The sequence below is a fragment of the Microtus oregoni genome, unplaced genomic scaffold (assembly GCF_018167655.1).
Source record: "Microtus oregoni isolate MIOR12 unplaced genomic scaffold, Mior012 000009F_ref0000495, whole genome shotgun sequence".
In the NCBI taxonomy this organism is placed as follows: domain Eukaryota; kingdom Metazoa; phylum Chordata; class Mammalia; order Rodentia; family Cricetidae; genus Microtus; species Microtus oregoni.
The window spans coordinates 28987674-29012665 of record NW_024543068.1 but is presented as its reverse complement, the minus strand read 5'-3'; the positions used below and the strand labels follow the sequence as shown (position 1 = coordinate 29012665).

The following is a 24992-nucleotide window of genomic DNA, read 5'->3' as shown; positions in this document are numbered from 1 at the left end:
GAAGCAAACAGAAATGGCAATAGCTTCTCAATAGCTCCCATTTCTCATCTCTTAGAAATAGTTTAAGTGCAACGGAACAGCTTGCTAGTTACTGAAATGAAACCTTGCATCTTTTTATGACTGCCTATTCAGGCGTAAAAAAACAAGCAGGCATCAACTGTTAACCTATCTGACAGGAGCAGTTAATCCCTCCTTGAGAGTTCTACTGTGCACATAAAATATAAAGAATTGTAATTTTTGTTTTCTTTATACAGTGTAATCTTCTTTTGATTGAATAATAAAAATGTCTCACTTTTCATTTTGCTCACGAAGATAAACTTAGGGGCAAACAGTGCTGAAATAAAAGCAGCAGTTTAGAGTCTCTCGCTCACTTTCATTTAAAAGTGGGAGAAATAAATAAAAATTGAGAGGGGAACTGATTGAATCAATTTTAAAAATACAGTAATAGCTGAAAGCTCATTAGGAAGGGCTCTCCTTGTTGGGTGTAATTTGCATAGTGAGGAGAAGGAAATGAGCTATTAAAAGGTCATTGGATTGATCAGGGTGCCGAGCAGGTGAGTTTTCTCACAGCTCGGCTTGATCCACTTCACCAGAGCATCTGCACCAGCATACCAAGAAAAGTAAGGGCGTATACTTCATAGGGGAATGCTCTCCCTACATTCTGGGATCTGACTGTGATGGGCAGCACCTAGGTCCCTTGGAGATTTCCACAGCTAATTCCAGAATATGTGCCTTCTATAGTGAAAAAGAACTTGTCCCCAGTACGTATTTTAAGATTTGAAGATGCTCTTGGGTTATGGGGAAGGCCTAAATATAATCAAAGTGGTTTATATGGATTGAGGAGGAGTTTCAGACTAGGACAATAGATTTGAAAATGCTACTCCTAGACTGTATTTAAAAGGAGAGGTGGGGATCCTAAATCAAAAACATACATCAGACTTCATCTTGTCTCTGAGCTCACCACAGATCTTTTAAACACATGCATTGCTTGTTTCCACAAAGAAATGGTGACTCAGTAGCTTGGAAGTGGAGTGTAGGATCTTTCAAATTCCAGAGCTGATCCCCCACGTCCTTCCGTTCGCTAACCTTACTGCTTCTACTTCCTGTGATACAGCACAATCTTCTCCAGAACACTGTTGTATAAAATTGACTCTGGTAAACTCTCAGTATAATGTGACCTTATGTACTGATGACTCCACAGTTTATATCATGGTCCTTTTTGTTCTTAGACCATGACACAAGACCTGCCTACTACTTGCCTGTATTGTTAGATTTCAAAGGTATCATTTCCAAATTAAAATAAATGTTTTCATCCCCCCTCAAAAAAGACATACAAGCAATCTTTCAGAGTGGCAAAGTCAATAATCAGCTTCTCCCAAAAGCTTCAAGAAAGAAGAGAACCTTATGAAGACTGACATTAAGACTCAATTCAGATTTTCAGCCTCAAAACCATGAAATTATACCTGGTTGCTTTAAGTTATTTGCTATGACTTGTCATACAGGCACTGAGAAGCTAATATGCCATGGTTACAGAAGTGATGTGGACCATGTTCATACAAACCTTTAATGCAAGCTATGTATACCTGTCTTTATTTTCTCACAATTTCTGTTTCCATAAACCTAACATAGTAGTTCTAATTTAAAATTTTAACAGAAGAAACAAGATTTAACCAGACTATACCCTTGTACTTATTTGTAGATATCAAATGTTTTGAAACAAATCGACAATAACAACCAATATAAAAATTAAGCTTATCTTTCTCAGTCTTATAACATTAAACAATGTGTTTTACGTCAAATAGCAAGATGCAATTATATAAATCAATACATCTGTTTCACTTTTCAAATGCATATCTAAATATCAAACTATATTTTGCATGCATATTTGAGGAGTTTCTATAAATTAACTCTCTAATATCTATGAACTTGGACCTGTTATTTTCTTGAGCATCTTAATCAATTAGGGAAGACCAGAATTAGTGTATTCTTCTTTGCGGAATGTACATAAAAATGCATATAAAGGGCTCATACAACCACAGTGTGATTCTTATTGTTAAACAGCTTGTTTAATGTCTTGCAATACTTAGTACAAATTCTGACATAAGCCTAGCAATATATGGTGCCATTTTGTATTTAGGGATAAATTCTGATCATAGAAAATCATGTGTGCTCCTATGAGGGTGTGTGCATGTAGGTGTCCATCAGTATCAGATCCTGCCTGGGACAGAATTACATTCATGGTTCTGTGTGAGGAGAAGGGTGTATAAAACATCATAAAACAGCCCTCATTTTGCTTTAAATAAGACTAATGTTAATTGTTCTCAGAACTGGACTTTTTTTTTTCCTCAAAATTAAAACTTTTTTTTTTCTTTTGGATTTAATGAAGTATTGCTAGCGAAAGCCAGTTTGGCATGGTGAGAAATGTCAGACTTTTGAAAGGTGTGCAGCCTGATTTAAAACCAAACCCTGAACCCTTTTAAAGAACAATAAAACATATTTTACATGAAAAAAAAAGAAAATCTATGTAAAACAATTTAACATTGTTTTGCTCTCTAATTCCACAATGTTAGCATATGTCCACTGAGCTAAGCATAACATTTATATTTTCCGTGCTCACTGGGCCAGCTCTTTAGAACACTGTGCTGTAGAGGAGGGTTGAAGCGTCGCTTGACTTAGGAAGTTCTTCATCTTCTCAGAGGAGTGCTGACTGTGGAAAGCACCGTTTGCCCTAATTGCCAGCTCTGGTGCTGTAGTGTCTCTAGTGAACATGCTTATTTTATTCACTGCCAAACTACACAAACCATAAGTTAGAAAAGTTTTCTTTGCTTTGCTTTTTCTATCTCTTATTTTCTGTCCTTTCTATTCTTTTTGTTTGTTAGTTGGTTAATTTGTTTGAGTTGGGTAATTGTCTCTGAAATGAGAGCTTCACATTTCAAAGATTTTTTTAAACAAACTTTAAATTATCCAAATCATTTTAAGTGCGTCGCATGCATCCCAACTTCTAAATGTGTCCTCACAGGTCCTCTATTAACTGCATTATATATCAGAAGTTATGTATATGGCCTATTCAAAAGAATTCTTACACTTTTTTGCCAGTATGCACCCTTGTAACACCATTTTGAGGTGTCATTCTCCATAATAATGTATAGTAACATGAACTACAAGTTAATAATATAAAAAATCGTAATTCATTTAAGATGTGACTCAAATTTATTATTTGGCTCAGAGAGTGGAAATCATAAATTTTTTATCTTACATGATTAAAACCTAAATATAGAGACAAACTAAGTCTTCAAACACTGCAAATATTGCTCGTCTTCTCTTGTAGACAAAGCAACCACACCACCTGAATTTGCACTTAATTTACCTATGCATGCAGGAGAGTAATATTAGTGTGGAAATATGTGGAAAGTGTGCTCCTATGTGTCCCAAACATGTTTCTTCATTGTTTAAGACACTAGAACATTAAGTATGAGATGTTTTGAAGCATACACTCACCTTCAAACACCATGGTATCTCTGTCTTCATCTAATTTGGTCTTTAATCCCACAGTAGATGGTTATCACATAAATATTCCTATTAAATACTAAACAATAAAAACAATACATTGTGACTGATCACTTAAATTGTATGTATTTTCAAATATCCACTCCTGCATTATGTATGTGTTTTTCTCCAAGATGTGCTGTATTCCACTGCTAAATAGTCTTGGGGGCAAGCTTTAGAGACAGGATGCTGCTGGAGCCTACTCTGGGCTTTACTAGCTTCATATTTTTGTCTTTCTACAAATTATACAATCTGGCTCTGTGAATTCTTGGATACTACTTAAACAATATTTTAAGAATTTATTAAACAAATTACCTGATACATAGAGGAACATTCACACTAAATAGATTATGGGCATGATGACAAATGCCCTTGTCATGCCAGAGACAACATGTATTACATGAAGACAAAGACCCTTCTTATAGTTCTTCATATGTTTTCCTACATGTATAGAAAGTAGTGTGCTGTGTACATAATGTCTCACGATAAAATTCAGCAATGAACAATTGCACCCAATAATGAAAAAAGCAATTAACTGCTAAACCGTGAAGAACTGAAATACAAGAAAGCTTGGCTCACAGACTGACATGTGAGTATCCCGGAAAGTCAGGAAAAGAACAATGGCAACCAAGAACTAAAAGTAGAAGTGGTGGCAAGGGAAAAGAAGATAAGAAAAATAAAATAATAATATATTCAGCAGAATAAGTTTTATAACTTAATTTTGACCTCAGTGAAATGGGACATAAAATAATGCTCATGATCACTTAATTTTATGATCTCTTCCTATACATTCAATGCTTCTTTATTGAACTATATTCTAAATGCATATTCTCTTAAGAATGCACATAAAAATGAAAAAAGCTTATGTAGTTTTATCTCAAAGGATATTAATAGCATGTTGTATTACTACTGTAAATGACAGTGTATGCTTTCTGATTTATATGAACCTAGAACATTTGCTTATTTTGCAATAGCAGCATATTAGAAATGCTTAATATTAGTAACATAAAATGTTTGTGCACATTGAATATTTAATGACTACTTCCAAATTTACGAGTCTAGCTGAACTTGTATCAATAGGTGGACTAGGGAATTTGCTTTTCTAAATGGATACGTTAAAATTTTTAAGATAAAACTTCTATTGTCATGTTATTTTGAGGCTTTAATTACCACCTCAAATATCACTAAAGGTTCAAGAATATTGAAAAGAACCAGTAACTGTAGCTTCTTGGAAAACTAAGGCTAAAAGATCAATCACAATAAGAGGCTAATGGGAGCCAACTTAGTGAGACCCCATCTACAAATGAAAGGTCAGGGACTACATCTCAGTGTTATATTAGCTCTCATAGTCTTGGGTTTATTTCCTAGTAGAAGAATGATAAAAATAAGTTATTGACGATCAAACCTAAAAAAAAAATTATTCGGGTATCTATCCAATCATTCTACAGCTCCAGTAAATGCAAAATAAATGTGTTGTATCAGGTTAGGTTCTATGTGCTGTAAACATCAAGGATGAATAAGGCATGAGTTCGGAGCTTACATCTGAGTTACATTTACATTTTTTAAAAGTTAAGCAAATTTACCTCACAGTTTCTCTGATATGGACAAGCTTCATTCAGTCAGCTGAATAGAATAAGAGACTGATCTCCCACAAATAAGCCTGAATACCTCTTGCCTGTGTGTCTCTGAGGTTCAATTTCACTGTTATTCTTATATATAAACTCAAATTTAAACGTCCTATCTCTATGAGTATCTCAAACTAGTCTTCTGGGTACCATAAACCATGGATGTTCCTCCCATTGGCAACGTGAAGATCTTGGAACTAACCATCTCTCATATACATGAAATATTCACTAGTTATATGCACATACACATGTGTACATATGCACTAGCCCATACTTCATTCATTGGTTCTTTTTCTCTGGAGGACCCGGAAAATCCTGGAGCAGATTTGTTTAGAGCAATGCATGGGCATGCAAAAAATTGGACACAGGGAAGAGTCTACAGCTCATACAGAATGGAATGAAAAGCTTTGCAACTCCATTATCAATTCTTAAATGTGGGTAATGAAATCCTATGTAAAACACCAGTAAAAGTAAGTTGCAGCCTGATGCCCAAAAGTGATCGTAAAGTTTGCCTTTGTCTGCATTGCAAAGGGAACCATTGAATAGTTTCTTGTTTTCTTTTGTTTTGTTTTTACACACAACAGAGAAAGGAAAAAAAATCTATTTTGTAGTTATTTGGTTTGACATATGGAGTTGTTGGAGAGTCATTCAAACAGGAGATAGGAAGACTTATTAGGGATTACTATAGCCATAGACATAAATATGGAATCAATCATGGTGATCACACTGGCGCATCTGAGGACCATTTTTCAAACTTTATTTATAATCAAAATGAGGGACAGGTTTTACAGTCATAAACAGTGTAATGTCAATCAAGCGAGTCTTCTAGGTGGGTGACTTTGTAAGATGCAGGATTTTCATATGAAGAGAAAGTATTATGTAAAAATCAAAACTTTAAGTAGGATCAAAACCCCGTGCCATTGTCCTTGGCGTCTCATCAGCCCTCATTGTTCGCCATGTTCAGAGAGTCCGGTTTTATCCCATGCTTTTTCTGGACTGCTCTGTGGACTGGAGAGGGAGGGGGAGAGGAGTGGGGGGAGGGGTAGAAGGGTGGAAGGAGGGGGAGAAGGGTGGGAGGAGGGGGGGGAAATGGGAGGCTGGGAGGAGGTGGAAACTTGTTTTTTGTTTATGTTTTTTTTTCTTCTTTTCTTAATAAAAAAAAATTATATAAAAAAAAAAATCAAAACTTTATTTTTAAAGTATTAATTTTTACTCTTTTGAGCTCTCTAGTTAGAAATATGAAAGAGAGAGACATAGAGATGTTTACACATTAATATTTATTATAGTATCCGTCATGAAAACCAAGTAACGGAAACCACATAGATGCCCAACAACAGATGAATGGTAAGGAAAATGTGATATCCATAAAAAATGAGAATTTTCAGCTATAAAAAAGAATGAAGTTATGCCCTTTAGAAGAACATTGATGCAACTAGAAAAAATCATATTAAATAATTATACCAGTCTTAGAAGAAGAAGGATTCATGAGAGGGTAGGGGTAGAAAAGGAAGGTGGGAAGATGGAACAGAAAAAAAAATCTCAATATACTATGTAAATTTGAAAACATCAGACAGACATGGTATTTAGAGGGTCTAAGACAGTGATTCTCAACCTGTGGGTCAAGGCCTCTTTGGCAAATTTCAATCTTCAAAACATATTTACAGTGTGATTCATAACAGTAGCAAAAATATAGTTATGAAGCAGCAACAAAAGAATTTTATGGTTGGGAGTCACCAAACATGAGGAACTGTATTACAGGGTGGCAGCAGTAGGAAGGCTGAGAATCACTGGTTTAACAGGGCAAATGTAGAGCTCTTGAGATCTTAATTTTGTGGTTATTAAGGAAAAAGCACAGTCATAAAGAAGCATCTAATAATTAAGTTTTCTGTTAGGAGATGTTACAGTTTCCCTTTACCATGGAGCACTATGAGAACATCTCGACTGTTATTGAATAAGGAAGCTTATTTACAGAATATGTGAATGTGCCCAATATCCTTCTCATCTATTATTCCTGAGAACAAAATTTTATATAGTTCTTATAAATTATTCACAAAGAAACCTGAACTTTCAGGATACATACATAACAAGCAATAAAAGTATCAGGTAGCACAAGAATGCTCTTAAGTTTTCTATTAATGAGACTAGCATCAATGGTGGGAAATTGAGTTTCCTAAGCAACAGAGATCAACAACAACGCTGAAAGATTATTGTAAGAAGCTACATAGTAAAAGCGGTACAAAAGTGAAGGCACTTCTCTTAATTACCTATTCTTCCATCATTAAACAAGTAGCAGGAAAAATCCAGTGTTTCATTCAAGGGTAATAGACACCAATAACCACAACTCTAATGACCTGAAGAAGCAGATATTTTAGTATCCATATGCCCTCCACTTTGTTGCTCATCTTATTACTAGAACAAGCAGATGGATACTAAAAAATGTCACATGAGTAAAGAGTTCCAAAAATAGGTAGAAGGTGGCTTTGTTATCTTTGCAATGACAGATTAATTCAAGATTCATGGGAATCTATCTAACAAACCATTCATGCCCACACCTATAAATAAGAGCCAGAACACTCCTTCCTATGGTAAAAACAATAGCACACATCTCTTATTCAGAAACAAGATTTCAATCAATTTCTTTGTCTACTATAATAATATAGTATGAAAGAATATGTACTATATTTACAAGATATTAAAAAGAATGTTACTTTATATTATATCTACAGATTTATAGCATTAATTAGATAAGTCCAAAGTGTCAAGAATTTGGGAAGCCATGGTAAGGCAAACACAATGGTAGTGGAAGTTTTAGGAGCCCAGAGGACCTGAGCTCAATTCCCAGCACCCACATAGGAGCTCACAACTGCCTATTACTCCAGTTCCCGGGTATATGACATCCTCACACAGACATACAAGGAGATCAAAGACTAATGAATATAAAATTTAAAGAGGAAGAAAAGACTAATTATTACATCTTACACTGCCAATAAAAAAGAAAGCAGTACAGTATCCAACAGGTTTAAATGGGTTCAGAACATACCCTGTCTATCCTGTTCATGGAATACCACTGAAGGAATAATGACTAACGGAGAGGCTATGTACATCAACAACTTTATATATAAAGTACAGGGTTCCCTGAAGTAATCTACTGCTTTCATCTATGAACACAAACTCTATGACATTAAAATTACCTTTGGTGGGTAAATATATCTCATAGAGTTCATGGCAAGCCCTGGTACCAAAAAGAAAAAAAAAACCTAAATATATCTAATGGTTTTAATTAAGTTTCAGTCACTTTCAAGAACTACACACATTTAGAAGCAACTGATAGTGTGCAACTGAGCCTTGTTTTAGGAAGAGTGCCTGAGAAAAAGCTATTAAGAAACCATGACACCAAAAGTAGTTAGGTTTGGTCAGTCAGTTTGGAAGATCAGGCAAGTTCTGCAGAAATCTGTCATTATTAGGTGAAAACGATACATTTGAGCCTGAAAACAAATCAGAAGAAACTGATCACGAAAACTACATGTCAAGGAGACCATCTGCCATGATGCAATGACTAACTCCCCTCAACTTATACTTCTTGTTCCTGGGAAGCTCAGTAAAACTACCAAGTCTCAGTCCAGTCCACCTAGGTTGGCTTCAGATGTGGGATGAATGTGGAGTGGAATATTCTTATCTATGAACTAAGATGCATAAATGGGCCCAGTTGCTCCCAGTGAGCCACATTTGTATTTGTGTTTCCTGTCTATGAAGTTCTAGGTTTTCTAGGACTCCCAAAAGGAAACAGTAGGCATCCCAAACTCTCCGTCCATTGATGCCTTTCCATCTTGAGTTCTTTATAACAAACAAATAGAAAAATGGAGGAGCTGCCTTTAAGCAAGACTAATTGAAGCTGGTGGTTTTTAGAAGGTCCTGGTATGAAGGTGACATATATATCTGTCTGTATTTCCTTACTCAAATGAATAACAAATGGCATCAGAAAAGGCATGCTGGCCAGTAGCTCATGTCCTTCAGAGTTAACCCACTGACAATTCCAATGCAGGCCATTGAAGTTTCCAACTGATGGCCAGAGGCATCCAGAATCCTAACCACTCTACATAAAACCCTCTTGCAGCTGATCATGAGTCAACCTTATTCAATTCTTTATTCAAAGCTCTCTTTTCTTTAAAAGATTCTTTGCTAGGTAATTTTACGGTAAAATAGTATAGATAAATTGTCCCTGAGGAAACAAACATCTGGCATGTAAACACTGCACTCTGCCTTGCCCTAATTGTGCAAAGCTCTATAATGCTATAATAATTTCTGGAAAGATGACATTATGAAAGTGAATGGAAAGAACTCCAAATTTAAGTATTTTTGGGTCAATTTAAGAACCATCTTTAAGAAAACCTAGGATTGGCCAGGCGGTGGTGGGGCACGCCTTTAATCCCAGCACTCGGGAGGCAGAGGCAGGCGGATCTCTGTGAGTTCGAGGCCAGCCTGGTCTACAAGAGCTAGTTCCAGGACAGGCTCCAAAACCACAGAGAAACCCTGTCTCGAAAAACCAAAAAGAAAAAAAGAAAAAGAAAACCTAGGATTTTTAGATTTGGAAGCAAAAATATCCCATCTTTTTTCAAATGCATAACATGTTTCATCATTTATTTTGCTTACAAATGTCTATTATAGCTTTTATAGACATTCAATTTGCTTTTTTTGCTAATTATTCATAGCATGTTATGTTCAGATGTAAGAAAAATCATTACTGAGATACACTTAATTATTAGGTATACAATTTTATGGACTCAGTGTTAAAGTCATTGTTCAACATTAACCAACACAGAGCATGGGTCTAACATCTTGTGAAGTGCGTAAACTTAAAGGAAAGCAATACATAAGAAGCATACGTACTGTTCTGTAAGTAATCTCAGATGCAGGAAGCAGTAAAACTATAAAAAAGACCAGTCCTCTTCACTTACATTTGATTCATTCTTACTCTATTCTTTCACATACCCTTGCATTTGAATTTGAAGTGTGTGTTTAGAAAATAATGGTTGGCTACACCCTGTAATATTACCACACTGTTCAGTGTGCAAAAAAACATCATATCCCACATCTTTCAAGCATTTGGTTTAAGTGCAAAACCGTCACTGTTTTGGAGAAGGAATTCTCAAAGGCAACACTTCTCCATGTTTTTAAAATACAAAAAAAGGGAATCTGACTTTGAAGTACACTATGAACCTAGTTGTACTAGAAAACATTAACCTCCAAGTATAAACTATGGCTCTACAGTAAATTTCAGGGTACTTCTCTTACAGAGAGATTCAAATAAGAGTTAAAGTCATTCTGAGTGACTTAATCGCCTCTGGAAATTACGGGTGACTAGGAGTTAAAGCAAACATCAGCTGCTTAGAAATGCATGGCAGTGAAGCTGAACATAATACCTTTCCTGTTCTCGCTAGGAACGGTTTCCTATGGAAGCCGTTTCTGTATCAATCACACAATAGTCAAAATGGCACAGGGTTATACTACATGACACAGTAACTGCATTCAAAAGCGCAGGGAAAATGACATTTATAGCAGCAAGGCTGTAGCTAAACACCTAAAACAAATCTCTAAGCTCCACTAATTTGTAAGCTTTGAGGGTTGAGGAACTCGCTTAGCTAAGGGGAGGGCCGAGCTTGTAATCAACGTTCTTCTGCACAACAAGATTTTCAAGAAAAGAAATCCACTGATATAGTCTCCTCAATTAACTCGGTGTGAAAAGCGCTCCAGCCATACCCAGAGGGAACTCAAGGCAGAAATCAGGCCAAATATGACATTTAACTATCAATCTTTCCAGGGCCAGTGATTGTTCATCAGCTTGGGGGAAAATGAAGTCTTACAGCTGACAAGAGGGATTTTTTTATATATAAAACCACATGCAACTGCTTTACATGGAAGAAGATATCATCTGCAAAATACATAACAGAGGCAGGTTTTTTATAGGTTATTATGCTATACTTTCTAATTATGAATAGGCTTAAAATACCCTACCAGTTCAAAAATAAATTTTAACAATCCTTTTTTAAAAAATCTTTCAACTCCAAGAATAAAAGTTTCATGCTATGAAGTGCTGATACCTTTGTGTGTGTGTGTGTGTGTGTGTGTGTGTGTGTCTTTGGTTAAAGCTAAAAGTTAGCACTCAAGTTATATTTTGCATATTATTTAAGATTTGCATGGTTTAAATACAAGAAATCTAAGCATTCATGTATCTGAGTATAGCTTTCATAATTCATTTGGTTTAAACAAATGCTTATTTTTATATACATGTCATATTCCATTCTAAATTTAGTCACTGGAAGCTTTACAATAATAATTAAAACCTCATTAATTTAAATTTCATATTTTAAATACCTTTATCCAAAAATTAGGTTATGATGTGCAATATTTATAAAACTTCTAATTCAGGATGTGGCTTGTAACAGCACTTCTTTTGTATCTGTGACTTTATCCTTAAAGAATGGTGTGTTCTATGTTAAATTAGCTACAATTACTCTGGATGATAATTTAAGTTGCTCAAGTTGTTTGTAGATGTATTTTTGGGGACTGCAGAAATGATTGGTAAACTGCAAACTCACAAGAGTTTGAGCATGACAAACTTCTGACTGATAGAAAAAAGGGTCCTCTGACCAGGCAGTGGTTCTGGATTCCAAGTGCACATTTCTCTCTAAAGATAAACTAAGATGTAAAAGAACAGTACTTTGTAGACTGAGAACTACTTCTACCTCGACTACTAAAATAGAAGAGGAAAGACTATGGCATATGTCTCTAAATTGTCTTCTGCGCATTTGTATTTTATGAATTATTTTTGTGAATCTATTTTAGAAAAGATGCTACACAAAATACAGTAATATTTTTGTAGTATACAAATGTGTTTGTGCATAAAAATTTTTTAGTTCTCCGCCCTTGGAGAGGTTAAACATTTGAGTATCAAAGCGTTTCATTCCCAATAAGTAATCTCAAAGCATTAAGGCATTAGCAAGTGGGGTTCAATAATGGCAGGAAAATGCGCTTTGAAACATTATCCAAAATAATGTGATGAGAAACGGGTTCAAAAGCAGGATCATGGTGAACAGGAAGGAAGGGTCTTTGGATGCCAGGTGCAATGGCTGGAGGAATGTGGTAGTGAGGCAGGAAACTATCAGAGAATACTCAGCCTGAGTGAGGGTGAGTAACTCAGGCTGCTGTCCAGTATGAACAATCCTTGCATCAAGAAGCGACTCTGCAGTTTCTAACCCAGTCTTTACGGTAATCACATCACTATCCACATGACCATATAATATAGAATGGTCATAGTGGAAGGATGTCTATCTCCAACACTAGATGGACCATATATAGTTAGGTGAATGTGCACAAAGGAAGAATGGTATCACCCAAAGGTTGAAGTCTAATTGACTGGGAGCTAAAACACAAAAGAATTTTTTTTTAAAGGAATGTATCATTTATGTCAGAAGGAGAGGCACAGAAATGATACACTAAGATGAAACATGAAGCAATAGAAACAAGCTAACATAATAAACAAGTGGGTAAGCATCCATACTACCCAGACCAGTAACTTGAGTTTTACCCCTGAAGCCCACATGGTGGAAGGAGAGAAGTGACTTTTGCAAGCTGTCTTCTGAGCGCCGAGTGTGGCTTGTACACAGACACATATACACAATCAATACATCCATCCACCCATCAATCAATGAACACATACATACATACATACATACATACACACACACATACATATGGCAAAATAAACAAATTTTTGGAAAATAATGGAAATGGAAGGCTCAAAGGATAAGGAAAACATACAGTACATGTCTACATAAGAATGTGCAGAAAGACACAAACACAAAGCAATATGAAAACATTAGTCATGCTGCTTCTTGGCAATACTTCAGATAGAAGCTCACCAATTCTGAGATCTGAGACATGATGGGCAATGAACTCAAAACCTACCTAACAGTTGTGTCTCTTCATAACTTAGTCTTACTGTACAGACATGCTCAATTGCTGATGCAAATTCAACATTGTTCATTTCATAAAATGAAGACATTCCTCACAAGTCATGATATTGTTGTGTGTTCACAGTAAGTCCTAAATAAAATTCTACTAAAAACTGTTATATTCTAGTATTCAGATGGGTAACCTGAGATTTAGGAATCATAAATCAAGAGATCTATGCATTTCATTAATTTTATGAATATAAATAAGAGTTCTAAAAGAGAATAATTCACCTTTAGAAAAACAGAAATCAAGTATTTTTAAGAAATAAAATTATTTCATTTTTTTGAGATTATAACATAATCACAACATTTCTTCTTCTCTTTCTATCCTCAAAACCCTCCTACATACTCCTTCAAATTCATGGTCTCCTTTATCACCAATTCTTGTTACAGTCATATATGCATATGTATGTTTATTTAAAAGCATGCTGAATAAAACAACTTTCTACATGTATCTGACTGTTATAATGGCTTAAAGATAAATAATATCTTATCTTAGTATTTCAATTAAATATAATTTATTGACTTTTAAGAAAAACTGTATGTACATCTGGGTAAATAATCAATATTGTTTTTTTTTTAAATCAAAATCAGATGTCCTTAATAAATCTGTGGTTTTCCTGTAATTATTTTCTCTAATTGCCTCTTTTAATCTTTAAATTAAAATTATAAATATTTTTCTATCATATCCATAATATTATTACCATTCAAGTTAATCATGTTTATACTGCAGTTTTTCAATTAATCTCAGAATAAAAGATAAAATAAAAATAAAAGAATTAATATTTATAGACTTTGATACTAAAACAAGATATATACTGTATATTTTGTATATATACCACATATACTGACGTAAGAATATAAACTTACCCATAACCATAAAAAGTTTTAGACATTTTCAGATAGACTGAGAGATCAAATTGCTTTTCAGGGGGAAAAAAAGAGCTTCCTATCTCTTAGTCCTTCCTAAAAACTTCTTGGCAGATGTGGTTCAACTGCCAGTGGTTTTAACTGGCAGTTAGATTTCAGAGGATGGAAACTCTCAACACTTGCTCCTTTCTGTCCCATGAATAAGAAAAGGCACCACAAGCAAACCCTTGGTTGTTATTGCCTTTCCTCTCCACACTGCCCCGTTTTGTGCTTCCCATGGAAACTGGGGTGACAGAGTGAGCAGAGAGGAAAGCCCCATTGCCTGTGGGGTTCCCACCTGAGCAGACTGCCCTGAAAAGAGGTGATGCAGCACCATGGAGCAATCTTCCCTCACCAGCAAACTCACCTCGGTGGCTCTACATGAAAAGAACACAATATTCTAGCTCTTTCCCGGGCCCATGCTCTGTTGCTTTTGAACAACACTTCTCTTCAGCATTTTAAAGAACCTTTGCAAAGCTGTTTCTACTCCAACTCCAAAGAGGATTGGGTGTAGGCTTCAAGAACTTGCCAAGATTTGGGGAGAGCTCAGAAACTCCCAGAAACTAAGACAACTCTCCTACGGTATGAAGAAGGGCTCGGCAGCTTATACAATACCAACTCTGACTGGATCTTGGTGCACATAATGTAGCTAAGTAAATTTCAGACACTTTATTTCACCAATGCTGCTCAAAATTTTGGAGGATGATGGCAAGCTTTAGAGGACAGTCACCTCTTCGTAATGGAGGTAAACTTTAGAGGAAATTCTTTGGGTTTGTCACGCACCCATGTCTGGTTTACTTTTTTTCTGTGCTACTTTCCCTCCAGCTGAAAGTCAGGTAGCAGTGTTCTTCCTTCCCTCTTTATTTGAACCATGCTAACGTGTTTTCATGGTGCAACCCATGGCACAGCAACTTTCTGTTGCCTCTAGCAACTATCTGTGGTTGTTCTTCCTTTCTAAACCAATCATCAGGGCAATTCTTACAGTCCTAGTCTGTGTTTTCCATTAGTTTATCCCCTCGATAAATTTTATTGCTTATCTATGACTTTACGGTCTGCCACATAACTACATTGACCATACATAGCAGGTATGTTGATTTATGGACTGCCTTTGCCCCATACTTAGGCTAAATCTCTACAAAATTTCAGGACTGCAAATTTATGTATGTCATATACCTTCTTGAAACAGTCTCTGTGCTTTCCCAGAATATGCACAGTAGCTTTGCCCTTCTGAATAGGACATCTACCCAAGGTAGATAGACACAATTCACAAATACAATCAGAGGTAACAAACGGAATGCAGCAATGCTTAGTGTCAAGCCTAACTTTCCTCATGTCCTATAAGGCACAATTAACAATCAGAAAAACACTCTCCTCCAGAGAAACTAATTCCCTTCGGTAGCCTATTATCTGCCCATCCTTCTTTTCAGGAAACCAACCAGGTAATTAATTAATTAATTAATTAATTCCCTGAAAACATCTTTCAGTCAAACAACAGGCATTTTTCTTTTCCTACCTGCTTTGATACACTTGAGCAAAGTGTTAGTTATCTCGGAAAAGAAATTATGATTTTCTCTGTTTTGACATTATTTAAAGGCCACATAGATTTTTCTCTAACAGCTTTTACTTCCTACTCATTCATTTTAGATATCAGCTGCGTAGAAGCTGTCTGTTCGAGCTCTGGGATAACTCACTGAGAACCAACTCATTTCTTCCATTGAGGCATGTTTCCCACGCCACCAAATCACTCAGATTTATGCACATCCCAAAGTCTATTTACAGTGAGAAAATTATATATTAATAATTTCTCTTTAATGATATTGTAATGTCTCTAATGTGATCCTATCTGGCAACTACCAATTCTTAATATGGATTTTTTCATTAATAATAAGAAATATCCAATCTTTGAGCAAAACTGTAGACACAGAATACTTACAGAGAGAATAAATAAATTTTCTGAATGTTTCTAATACAATTCACTATTCCATAATAAGTATTTAAATGATAAACCAACAGTAAATATAAGATCGCAAATTTAAGCTTCTAATAGTTGATATGTCTTCTGTGATTGTGAGTTCCTTAAGAATATATGGTCTGTGCTGTGAAATATAAATAGCTATCTTAATTCAATAAGTGATACCAGTAAGAAAGAAAATGAAATGTTTTTAAATTAACATAATAAATAATATCATGTGTTAAAAAAGTTGAAAGAAATCAATAAGGGGATACTTTACACAGGATCTATGCAATGTTAGAAAAGAAAACAGAATTGAACTGGAATAAACTCCCTCCCCCAAAAGAACTGAGTACATTCCTTGATAATGGAGCATGAAATGTTTTTGTACTTTGAATAGAAAATATTTCATAATGAAGAGCCATAACCTGGAAAAATAAACTTCACCCACAGCATAGTATCTCAGACTATCTGTCATAATTTGTTCTAGATTAGACTTAATGATATATTAAGTCTCTTCTCACAACTTTTTGAATTTACATTGTCAATATTTATAAAATTAGATTTGACAACGAAAAGTGGGATAGATTTTTACGAATGTGATAATGTTTTCAGTCTACTCCCAGTGATATCTTTACATTGACAGTCACTGAAGCAAAGACAAGAAAAAATTGATTTTGTGAGACCATTCAGTTAATCGCAATTATAATGAGCAAACACGTTCACATATTTATACTTGAAATTCATTCAACAGAGGTCTTTGAATATTCTTCCAAAATACCAATCTAGGGAAATAATAAGGAAAGGAAAAGCATCCCTGACTTTACTCCCCACCAGCATCACCCCATAAACTGACAAGGAACAGGATTCTGAAGCTCAGTTGCAGGATGAAGCTGGGATGTGTTGCTGTTGGCAGTCCTGTACGGGCACAATCCTTGAGCCCCACTCTTCCTGTTATCTTCCAGAAGTAGGGAGACCAGGCCAGAGAATGTGTGATGACTCACCTCTATATGTGGAAAGCAATCCATGACTTTCTATTTCTTTCTAAATCAGGTACAAACTGGACCCACGAGACCCAGGCATAATCACATCTCCATAAACTCTACCCAAATTATATTAAAATAACACATTTTATGAAGAATACCAAGCCCACATTAAAAAAAATAGTATTTGTCTTGGTTTCTCACAGAAGTTTTTAGGTGGCTTACAGTACAAAACAAAAACTACATACAAAGTAAACATAAAGCTTTATAACCAAAATAAATAAAATTCATCAAAGAAATTAAGATGATTAAAAAATGCCTTCATGTGATTTCTTTGGCGTCGTGGCTTTACAAGAATTACCTAACTTCTATGTCTTCACCTCTGACCATCAGTGGTCTGAAACCTGCCACCATTATCAATTTATCCACTATAAAGTACTTTTTGGCCTTGGTGTATGACCTGCTTGATCTAAACTACATAGAGTCATCTGTAAGACTTACCCAGGGAGGACATAGAGGACATAAGCACATGTCACTGTGTAAAATTATATGCCTGTTTGCCACGTGAAATATTGCCAATGTAGCCACCAAATAATGCCAAAAGTACCCCCCAAATTTCCAAGATAAGCAGATCACCCCAGATCCTTTTCTTCGGTGGTGTTTTTCTCTGAGCACCTATGGACAGTAGCTGAAGATAGGGGAGAGTGAAGTCTAAGCCTGATTGTATGCCGTGTGCTTTCAGATTAAGTCACAAAAAAAAAAAAAAAAAGTTAACTCTCCTCTTCCACTGGCTGACGACTTCAAATGGTTCAATCAAAGGCAGTATCCATTACACGGCAGTGGAACCCTAAACAACATACCTTGAGATAACATTGCTATGAGCAGGCAACGTCATGGGACTGGGAATAAGGAATGGTCGACCTTCAGCTGCAGCCTTGTCCATTGGAATCAATGTGTCTATCAGCTTCAACCCACTGACAGTTGGAAATTTCTTCCAGAACCTTCCTGTCTTACTTATCTCCTTGCCCTCAATCCTGCCAAGTCATTTCTGCTCAGCTACTGCCTACACTGTTATGTGTAAATTGTGTGAGATTTGCTGATATGACCTGAGATGGGTAAATATAGATGGGTAATGTGTCAAGTACATGTGTTTAATGAACAAATTCTACTTAGGGCTCTTGATCTGGGAAGCTTTGCATAGATAGTGTTTTAACTATTTCAGGGCACTAAGTAGTTGACTTCTTTCCATTAAAAATATCTAGACCTAGACTTTCCATTTGTAGTGGGGATTGGTTGATTGGTTTGTGCTAATGCAATAATCAAGATAGACTAAATAAACTCCTTGAAGTTAAGGTAAGGATGATTACAAGTACACATGCAGTGAGGCCAATGGACCAATTTTTCTTCAACTTTTTGGCCCGTAAATACACACACACACACATATGTGTGTGTGTGTGTGTGTGTGTGTGTGTGTATAAAATCATTATTAATAATTACAAAAAAACATGATTAGGCAGGAAAATGCTTCAAAACATACAGGTCAGATTACTTCAGGAATCACCTAACATTTTGGGGTTGCCATCCTGACCCTTCATGCTATATCTAATAAATTTCCTGAGCACAATGCCGAGTGAACTCACCAAATTAATAACTCCTGATAAAAGAGGTATCAGGTCATTGTTCATTTAATGACCATTTAGAATTGAAACAAAATTAACCTCCTAACAGTATTTGGGATAATTTTTTTTAAAGCAAGTAACTTTGTAAAATTCAAGTTGGTATGATCTTAAAAACATTAACCACTAAAAAACATGCAAGTAAGCCAAAATAGTATTATCTCAGTTAGATATCCATCCCAAACAGTTCACATGCTTGTGTTACTATACTGGAAACTTTTTGCACTTTTTTTCTTCCAGGAGTGTATGTAATTATATAGTGTAATGTTACATAAGATTCAAAATTTGGAATAAATTTAAAGGGCAACCCCATTTAAAAATAAAATTCCATCAGAATTATCCGTGGAGGGCCAGTATCTTTCCATCAACTGTCGCAGTAGATAATGGACTGCTAATTCCCAAAACAGCACCCAAGATTGATGTCAGTAAGCTACTACTTTTGGGAAGAAAACCTCTACATTTAATTAAGTCTTATTGTGCCTAAATGACAAAATAATTGGAAGGTTTTCTTCATCATGATGATATAATCCATACTTTAAAACAAATATCTCAATTTACTAGGACTTAAAGACTGAATTTTATGCTCAGGTTTCCTCGGTCAGGAAGTGGAATCCCACAGTTTAGCCAGAAAATGCTTTTTAATCTCCTTTTGCTGCTAGTTACTAAAATACAGCGCAAAAAAAAAATAATAATATTTTGCATGTGGTGGGGATGGCCTTACATTTGTGACTAAATGAAGGGATGGTGGATTTACAGGTTTGCAGGTTATTATAGCAGACAAACTCTTTCAAAGTTTGTGTTTAAAGTTCTCATAATTTTTTAAAGATCTTAATGTAAAATGTTCAAAATATTTCATAGCATTGTGCAAAATCTAGGTCCTTTTTTATCCACGCCCTTTAAAGTGTTTTCCAACTGTTTAAATATAAAGTGTTCTCTTTATCATGAAAACTTAAAACATAAAAATGAAATCACTTTATGTGAAGAAAGGTCTTGATTTACAAAATAAAATGAATGAAATGTAAATCTGTGTTAGAATTCTCTGGCTTTAGTGGACTTTGTGGCAGTCACCAGGAGGGAGGTGACAAGCAAGAATTGCTGAAGCCCACTCTCTGAGATTCTGATGCAGGAATTTTGAGAGTTCTGACTCCCTCACTTTTAAAAAGTTCTAAGACAAAGTTTAGGCTGATGATTAAGGTTCATTCGTTGAAAGACTACCTCCTATGATCCATAAAACAGATCTGAAAAGTAATATATAAATGTTCTATTTTCACCCACCTAATAGCTGTGACATTTATAATGGCTAGAGATGCTGATTAATATTTTCCACACAAGGCCAACTGTCTTTCTAGCTAAGTGACTAACAGCCCCATTCATAATAACATGAAACAAAGGCCACTCTCTTCTTCATAGTGACCAACTCAGTAATGGAAAAGCATCCTCCTTACTGATAAGTGACATAGGCAAGGCTTATTTAAATTATTGATTCCTGCTTATCTACCCTGCCAAGTTGTAACCTCATTCTTCTGACCAACAGGGGGCTTGTCTAAGTAACCCAAAAGACAGTGAGTGTCAGGAAAATGAAAAGTTCCTCTCTTACCTTTCCAGAATTCTTCCCTCCTCTGAGTCTCTCTATCCCACCACCACCCACCCCAGGGACAAGGTTTCTCTGTATAAGCCCTAGCTGCCCTAGAATTCACTCTGCTGACCAGGCTGGCTTCAAATCACAGAGCTCCACCACTTCTGCCTCCCAAGTGCTGGGTTTAAAGGAGTGTGTGCCACCACCACCTGGCATACTTCATATATTTCTAAAAACAAATCAAAAATTCCTTTCAGCTGGAAAGGTCTGAGCCAATTAGAAAGGAAGACAAAATTGGGCAGGAGATGACAAGAACTCAGGGGAACTGCTCTTCTCTCCAGCAATCCTTGACCCTAGATAGAATCCCAGGTTCTAGTCTCTCTCTCTCTCTCTCTCTCTCTCTCTCTCTCTCTCTCTCTCTTTCTCCCTCCCTCCCTCCCTCTCTCTCCTTCTCAGGGCAAAAGAGAGTGTAGCAGAGTCCTTAAAAGAACTCTAAGTGAGTCCTAGTTCTCTTCAGGCCCCGCCCCCTGGTGCCAGTCAAGTGTTGGGGAAATTGACTATTTCTTTCCTACATTTAAACTCACCAAAACCAACACTGACCACCATGGGATTCTGCTGCAGCGAGAGAAGTGGCTTTGATTTGGCAAGGAGAAAGTGGAGAACAGGGGAAATGAAGGTGCTCAGAGGTGGGAGAAAGTCAAGAAGGGATTTGACTCAAGCCTAGAACAAAACTAGAAGACAAGAAAGGGAGTGGCAACAGGAAGAGCTAAAGCCCTCAGCTGAGGATCACCCCTTTTTGCCCCCTGCGCCCCAGCCACACACTATGTAGCTGTTTGCCCAGGATGGAAGATGGAGGAGAAAGTAAGGGCTCATTGGTTTCTGCTGCACTCATCCACCCACTGCACACTATAGGGTTCTCAAGGAGTTTGAGGACTTCAAGTCCATGGTTCCAGTAACCACTCTGCAGGCAGTTCTGGAGTTCTGGAGAAAGAAGGGAAATTGCCGGCATTTCCACAGATCCTCATGGTTTTCGCCCCAGGTAGTTACTGACCTAGCCTAAAATGAATCTAAGGCAATACAGAAGCATGAGTTTTCCATGCACTTTCTGAGTACATGAGGGTGTGTGTTATGACGGAGTCTGGCCCTGCTTTGTCCTCAAATCTTCCCTTTTTTCATTGTATCCTTGGAATATATATATATATATATATATATATATATATATATATATATATATATATATATATATCTTGAGAATACAAAAGCTCCTTTTGTATTGGGGCATTGTCAGCTTGTCCCAGAAGATAAGGCTAATTCTAACTTACTATAGCCAGCCAAGAAAAATATGAGAGATGTGGGTGAGAGGAGAGAGAGAAGGAGAGAGGGAGGGAGAGAAAAAGAGAGTCAGAGTCTTAGGTGACTAAACACAAGAGTGCCAACTGCTGACAGGCAAAGGAACCAGGGTTTGTTTAGGAGCACTTCAAAAGCCTTCCAATTAATAAGCTCACCCTTCGCCCTTCCTAGGTCCCAAGTCTCTTGGATCTGGGCTTTCTGAAGCTGAGATTTTGTTCTGGTTGTAGAGAGTGGTGTCCTGCCCTGTAGCAGAGACGCGCGGACTTCATCTTTGGTTCATTCATGCATTTGCTCATCCATTCACACAAACATGTCCCTTAATTGTGTCTGGCACTGAGGCTCTTGCCTGCTATTTCCCCTCCCCAAGTCAGTGCTCATGGCAACGGCTGGTGCAGAATACAACTCAACTGTCACCCCATTTTCTGAGCCAGAAAAGCAAGTCCTGTAGGCATTCCCAGAAAGGGGGAAAAGAGTTCTTCTTCTTTTTTTTTTTTTTTTAAGGGTAAAAACATGGAAAGGAAGAAAGCACCTGCAGGGAGCAGGACTTCCCAGGCATTAAGGGATGGGAATGTGAAAGGGACTCAAGAGGGTCACATTCCAAGGTTCCATTTAGGGGAAACCGTGGCAGTGACACCGCGACTTGCAAGCAGCCAAACCATTATTAATTCCAAGACTGCAAGAGCCCGTGTTCCCCCGCGGGGATAAATCAAGTGCAAAGCCACTAGTTCCCGCGAGTGCAAAGCTGTTGGCCCGACCCAACTCAGAACCCCAGTCGAGGAGCCTGGGGAGCCGCTCACAGCCCAATCCGCAGCGCGCTCGCTGCCTCCTTCCAGCTCCCAATAACGTGATGAAGTGTAAATCAAATGCCACGCCAGGAGGGGCCCCAGAACGGCGCGAGTCGTGCATCTTAGCTCAGCAGCCTATCTTGCCTAGGAATCACAAGGTCATGATAGCGTCGCGATTCCACTCACCGTACACTCCTTGGCCAGAGATCCCTTCCAGGAGGACTGTCAGCAGCCACACGAGACCGTACACTAAATCCATCTTCACGTGAACATAAACATATCCAGCCCAAGGGGGACGCAGTGGAACCTTCCGGAGGCCAGCGGCCAGTCAGGCGCGCTCCACTTGTGCCCGGGCCGAGATGAGGTGCTCAGGAACTGCTCCCGATGGAAGGAAGCTCCGTCCGTCCGTCTGTCCTTCCTTGGCGGCGGCCGCGAGCAGAGCGCTGGAGCCCCACACACCCCACACTCATGCACACACACACACACACACACACACACACACACACCACAAGCACACACACACACGCACACACACGCACACACACAAGTACACGCGCGAACACACTCCCACTACACAATACCCCGATACACGCACTCACACGCAAGCCGCACTCACACCGGGCGCCTGGGAAAATCGCAGACGCCGGGGAGGAGCAGGGGGCGGTGATGGGAAGCAGAGCTGCGAGAAGTGTTCTTCGGGGAAGCGGCTCCGGGCTCCCAGCGCGGGCAAGCGGCAGGCACAGGCAGGGGCCCCGGGGGCGCCGCGCGATGCAAACCGCGCTGGACAGCCGGGGGAGCAGGAAGTGGCCTCTGACCCAGCCACGAAGCCGGGCTCCCTCGACCGGGTTCGCCTTTACAAAGTAACTCGCGAAGGTCCCCAGAGGAGCGTCAAGCAGCGGCAGCGGCTCGCCCGCCCGCAGTCCGGAGCCCCCAGCCCTGCTGTCTTGCCTTCCCCCATTCCATCAGTTGCCATTGCAACGCCAATCCTGTTACACGACACAGACTGGCATCGCCGAGTGGGGAGAGGAAGAGGAGGAGGAGGAAGAGGAGGAGTGGGAAACGGGGGATGGGGAAGAGGGAGAGGAGGAGGAGAGAGGAGGGCGAAAGGGTCCAGGCGGGAGCGGAGTGCCCGTCTGGAGCTCGCCAGGCACCAGCCTCAGCCGCTGCTGCCACCGCCACGGCTCTCCCCAACAGCCTTGAGCGCCGCGCCAGCGAAAAGGGTGCTCCTGCCTGCAGCACCGATCCCCGGAGCTAAGAACAGAGTCCGAGCACCGCCACTTGTAGGAGAGGAAAGACGCCGAGCGAAGAACAGATCCGCACACCGTCCACGCGTGCCCACCCGTACCGCGCGTCCTCTTCGTTTCCGTGCCGCCCCCGCCAAGTGGAGGGGGGTGGGGGCGGTCGGGACTGGCGGGAGTTTAGACCGGGGAGCCGCAGAAGGGCTTCCCCACCCGGGCTACCGGAGTGTTGGCATCCAGAGCAGAACGGAGGAACGGCCGCCCGCTGAGGGCACCCCAGCTGCGTGGCTGCCTCGCGGGCCGCAGTTGCGGCAGAGATGCCCGAGCTGGGCGGAGGAGCGCCCCGGGCCCTATGCTTGCCCGGGATCCCTGGATTGGCGCTGGGGGGTTGCACTCCGCGGAGGCGAGAGGAGGGAGGAGGAGGAGGATGGAGAAGCGGCCGACGCGGAGCGCAGGCGGCCCGGCTGCCAGGGAGGAAGGCTGTGTGTGGTCACGTTGTGCGCTACGTGCTGAGAGCGCGAGGCTGCTAGCCGCAGCCCGGCGACGTCAAAGCCGAGTGCGCGGCTCGGCTGCCTTCCTTTGAGCCCCCTCTGCTTCCCGGAGTCCTCCTCGGCTATGCTCGCTCGGGGTCAGCCCTAGAGCTCATCAGCATGGACAGCGCAGAGGGGCTCCGTGGGGCAGCAGCACCCAGTCTCTCTTCTACCCTGCTGAGGCCCTCCCTGGTTCTCCTTAGCTCCATGGGGGCGAGGGCTGGTAATTCATTTCCGATGCCGCCGCTGCCATTTGCACGCGGAAGGAAAGGGAAGGGAAGGGCCGTCTATGTCCTTAGACACGCGGTAATTACAGGACACCTTATTCCCTTCCTACCATCCAAGGTCTTCCAGGATCCGCTCAGCTTGGCTAGAGGGCAGAACAGGCCAAGGCATTGGAAGCCGCATCATGCTTTTCGCTCTCTGTCATATTTTAGTGGAAATATGGTCATCATATCAGAGGAAGTCCGCGGGGGAGGAAAGAACACCAAGAGTTCAGAGAGGGTCGGTTTTTTTTAATTGCCCCCTAAAGTTAAGTGCCTGAAAAAGCCCTTCTTTTTTGAGGGTTCTGTCTATGAGATGGCACCAGCTCTGAGGTGCTTAAAAATTTCCCTATTACAAAATGATGAGAAAGTCCAAGCATCTTTAATTTACACTAGAACAAGTGTAGAACTAGTTCACCAAAATGAAATGGGGGATTATCTGAGATCATCTGAATTGCTTTGGTATGTTTCTTACTCAAAGTAGTGTTTAATATCTACATTCCCCTTAGCTCAAACATGGTAAGGAAGTGAGTGAAATGGTTAAATAT

At 39.1% G+C, this 24992-nt stretch overlaps 1 protein-coding gene across 2 annotated transcripts in view; it reads right to left on the bottom strand.

Moving 5' to 3' along the window:
* The window catches only part of Mdga2 (MAM domain containing glycosylphosphatidylinositol anchor 2), a 725366-nt gene extending 701137 nt beyond the window's left edge, over positions 1 to 24229 (bottom strand). For both annotated transcript variants that reach the window (XM_041658245.1, XM_041658246.1), the window contains exon 1: positions 22600 to 24229. In XM_041658245.1, coding sequence (XP_041514179.1) covers positions 22600 to 22672 — 73 coding nt within the window. In that variant the 5' untranslated portion in view covers positions 22673 to 24229. The remainder of the gene's footprint in view (positions 1 to 22599) is intronic.
* Between the last annotated feature and the right edge of the window lie 763 nt (positions 24230 to 24992).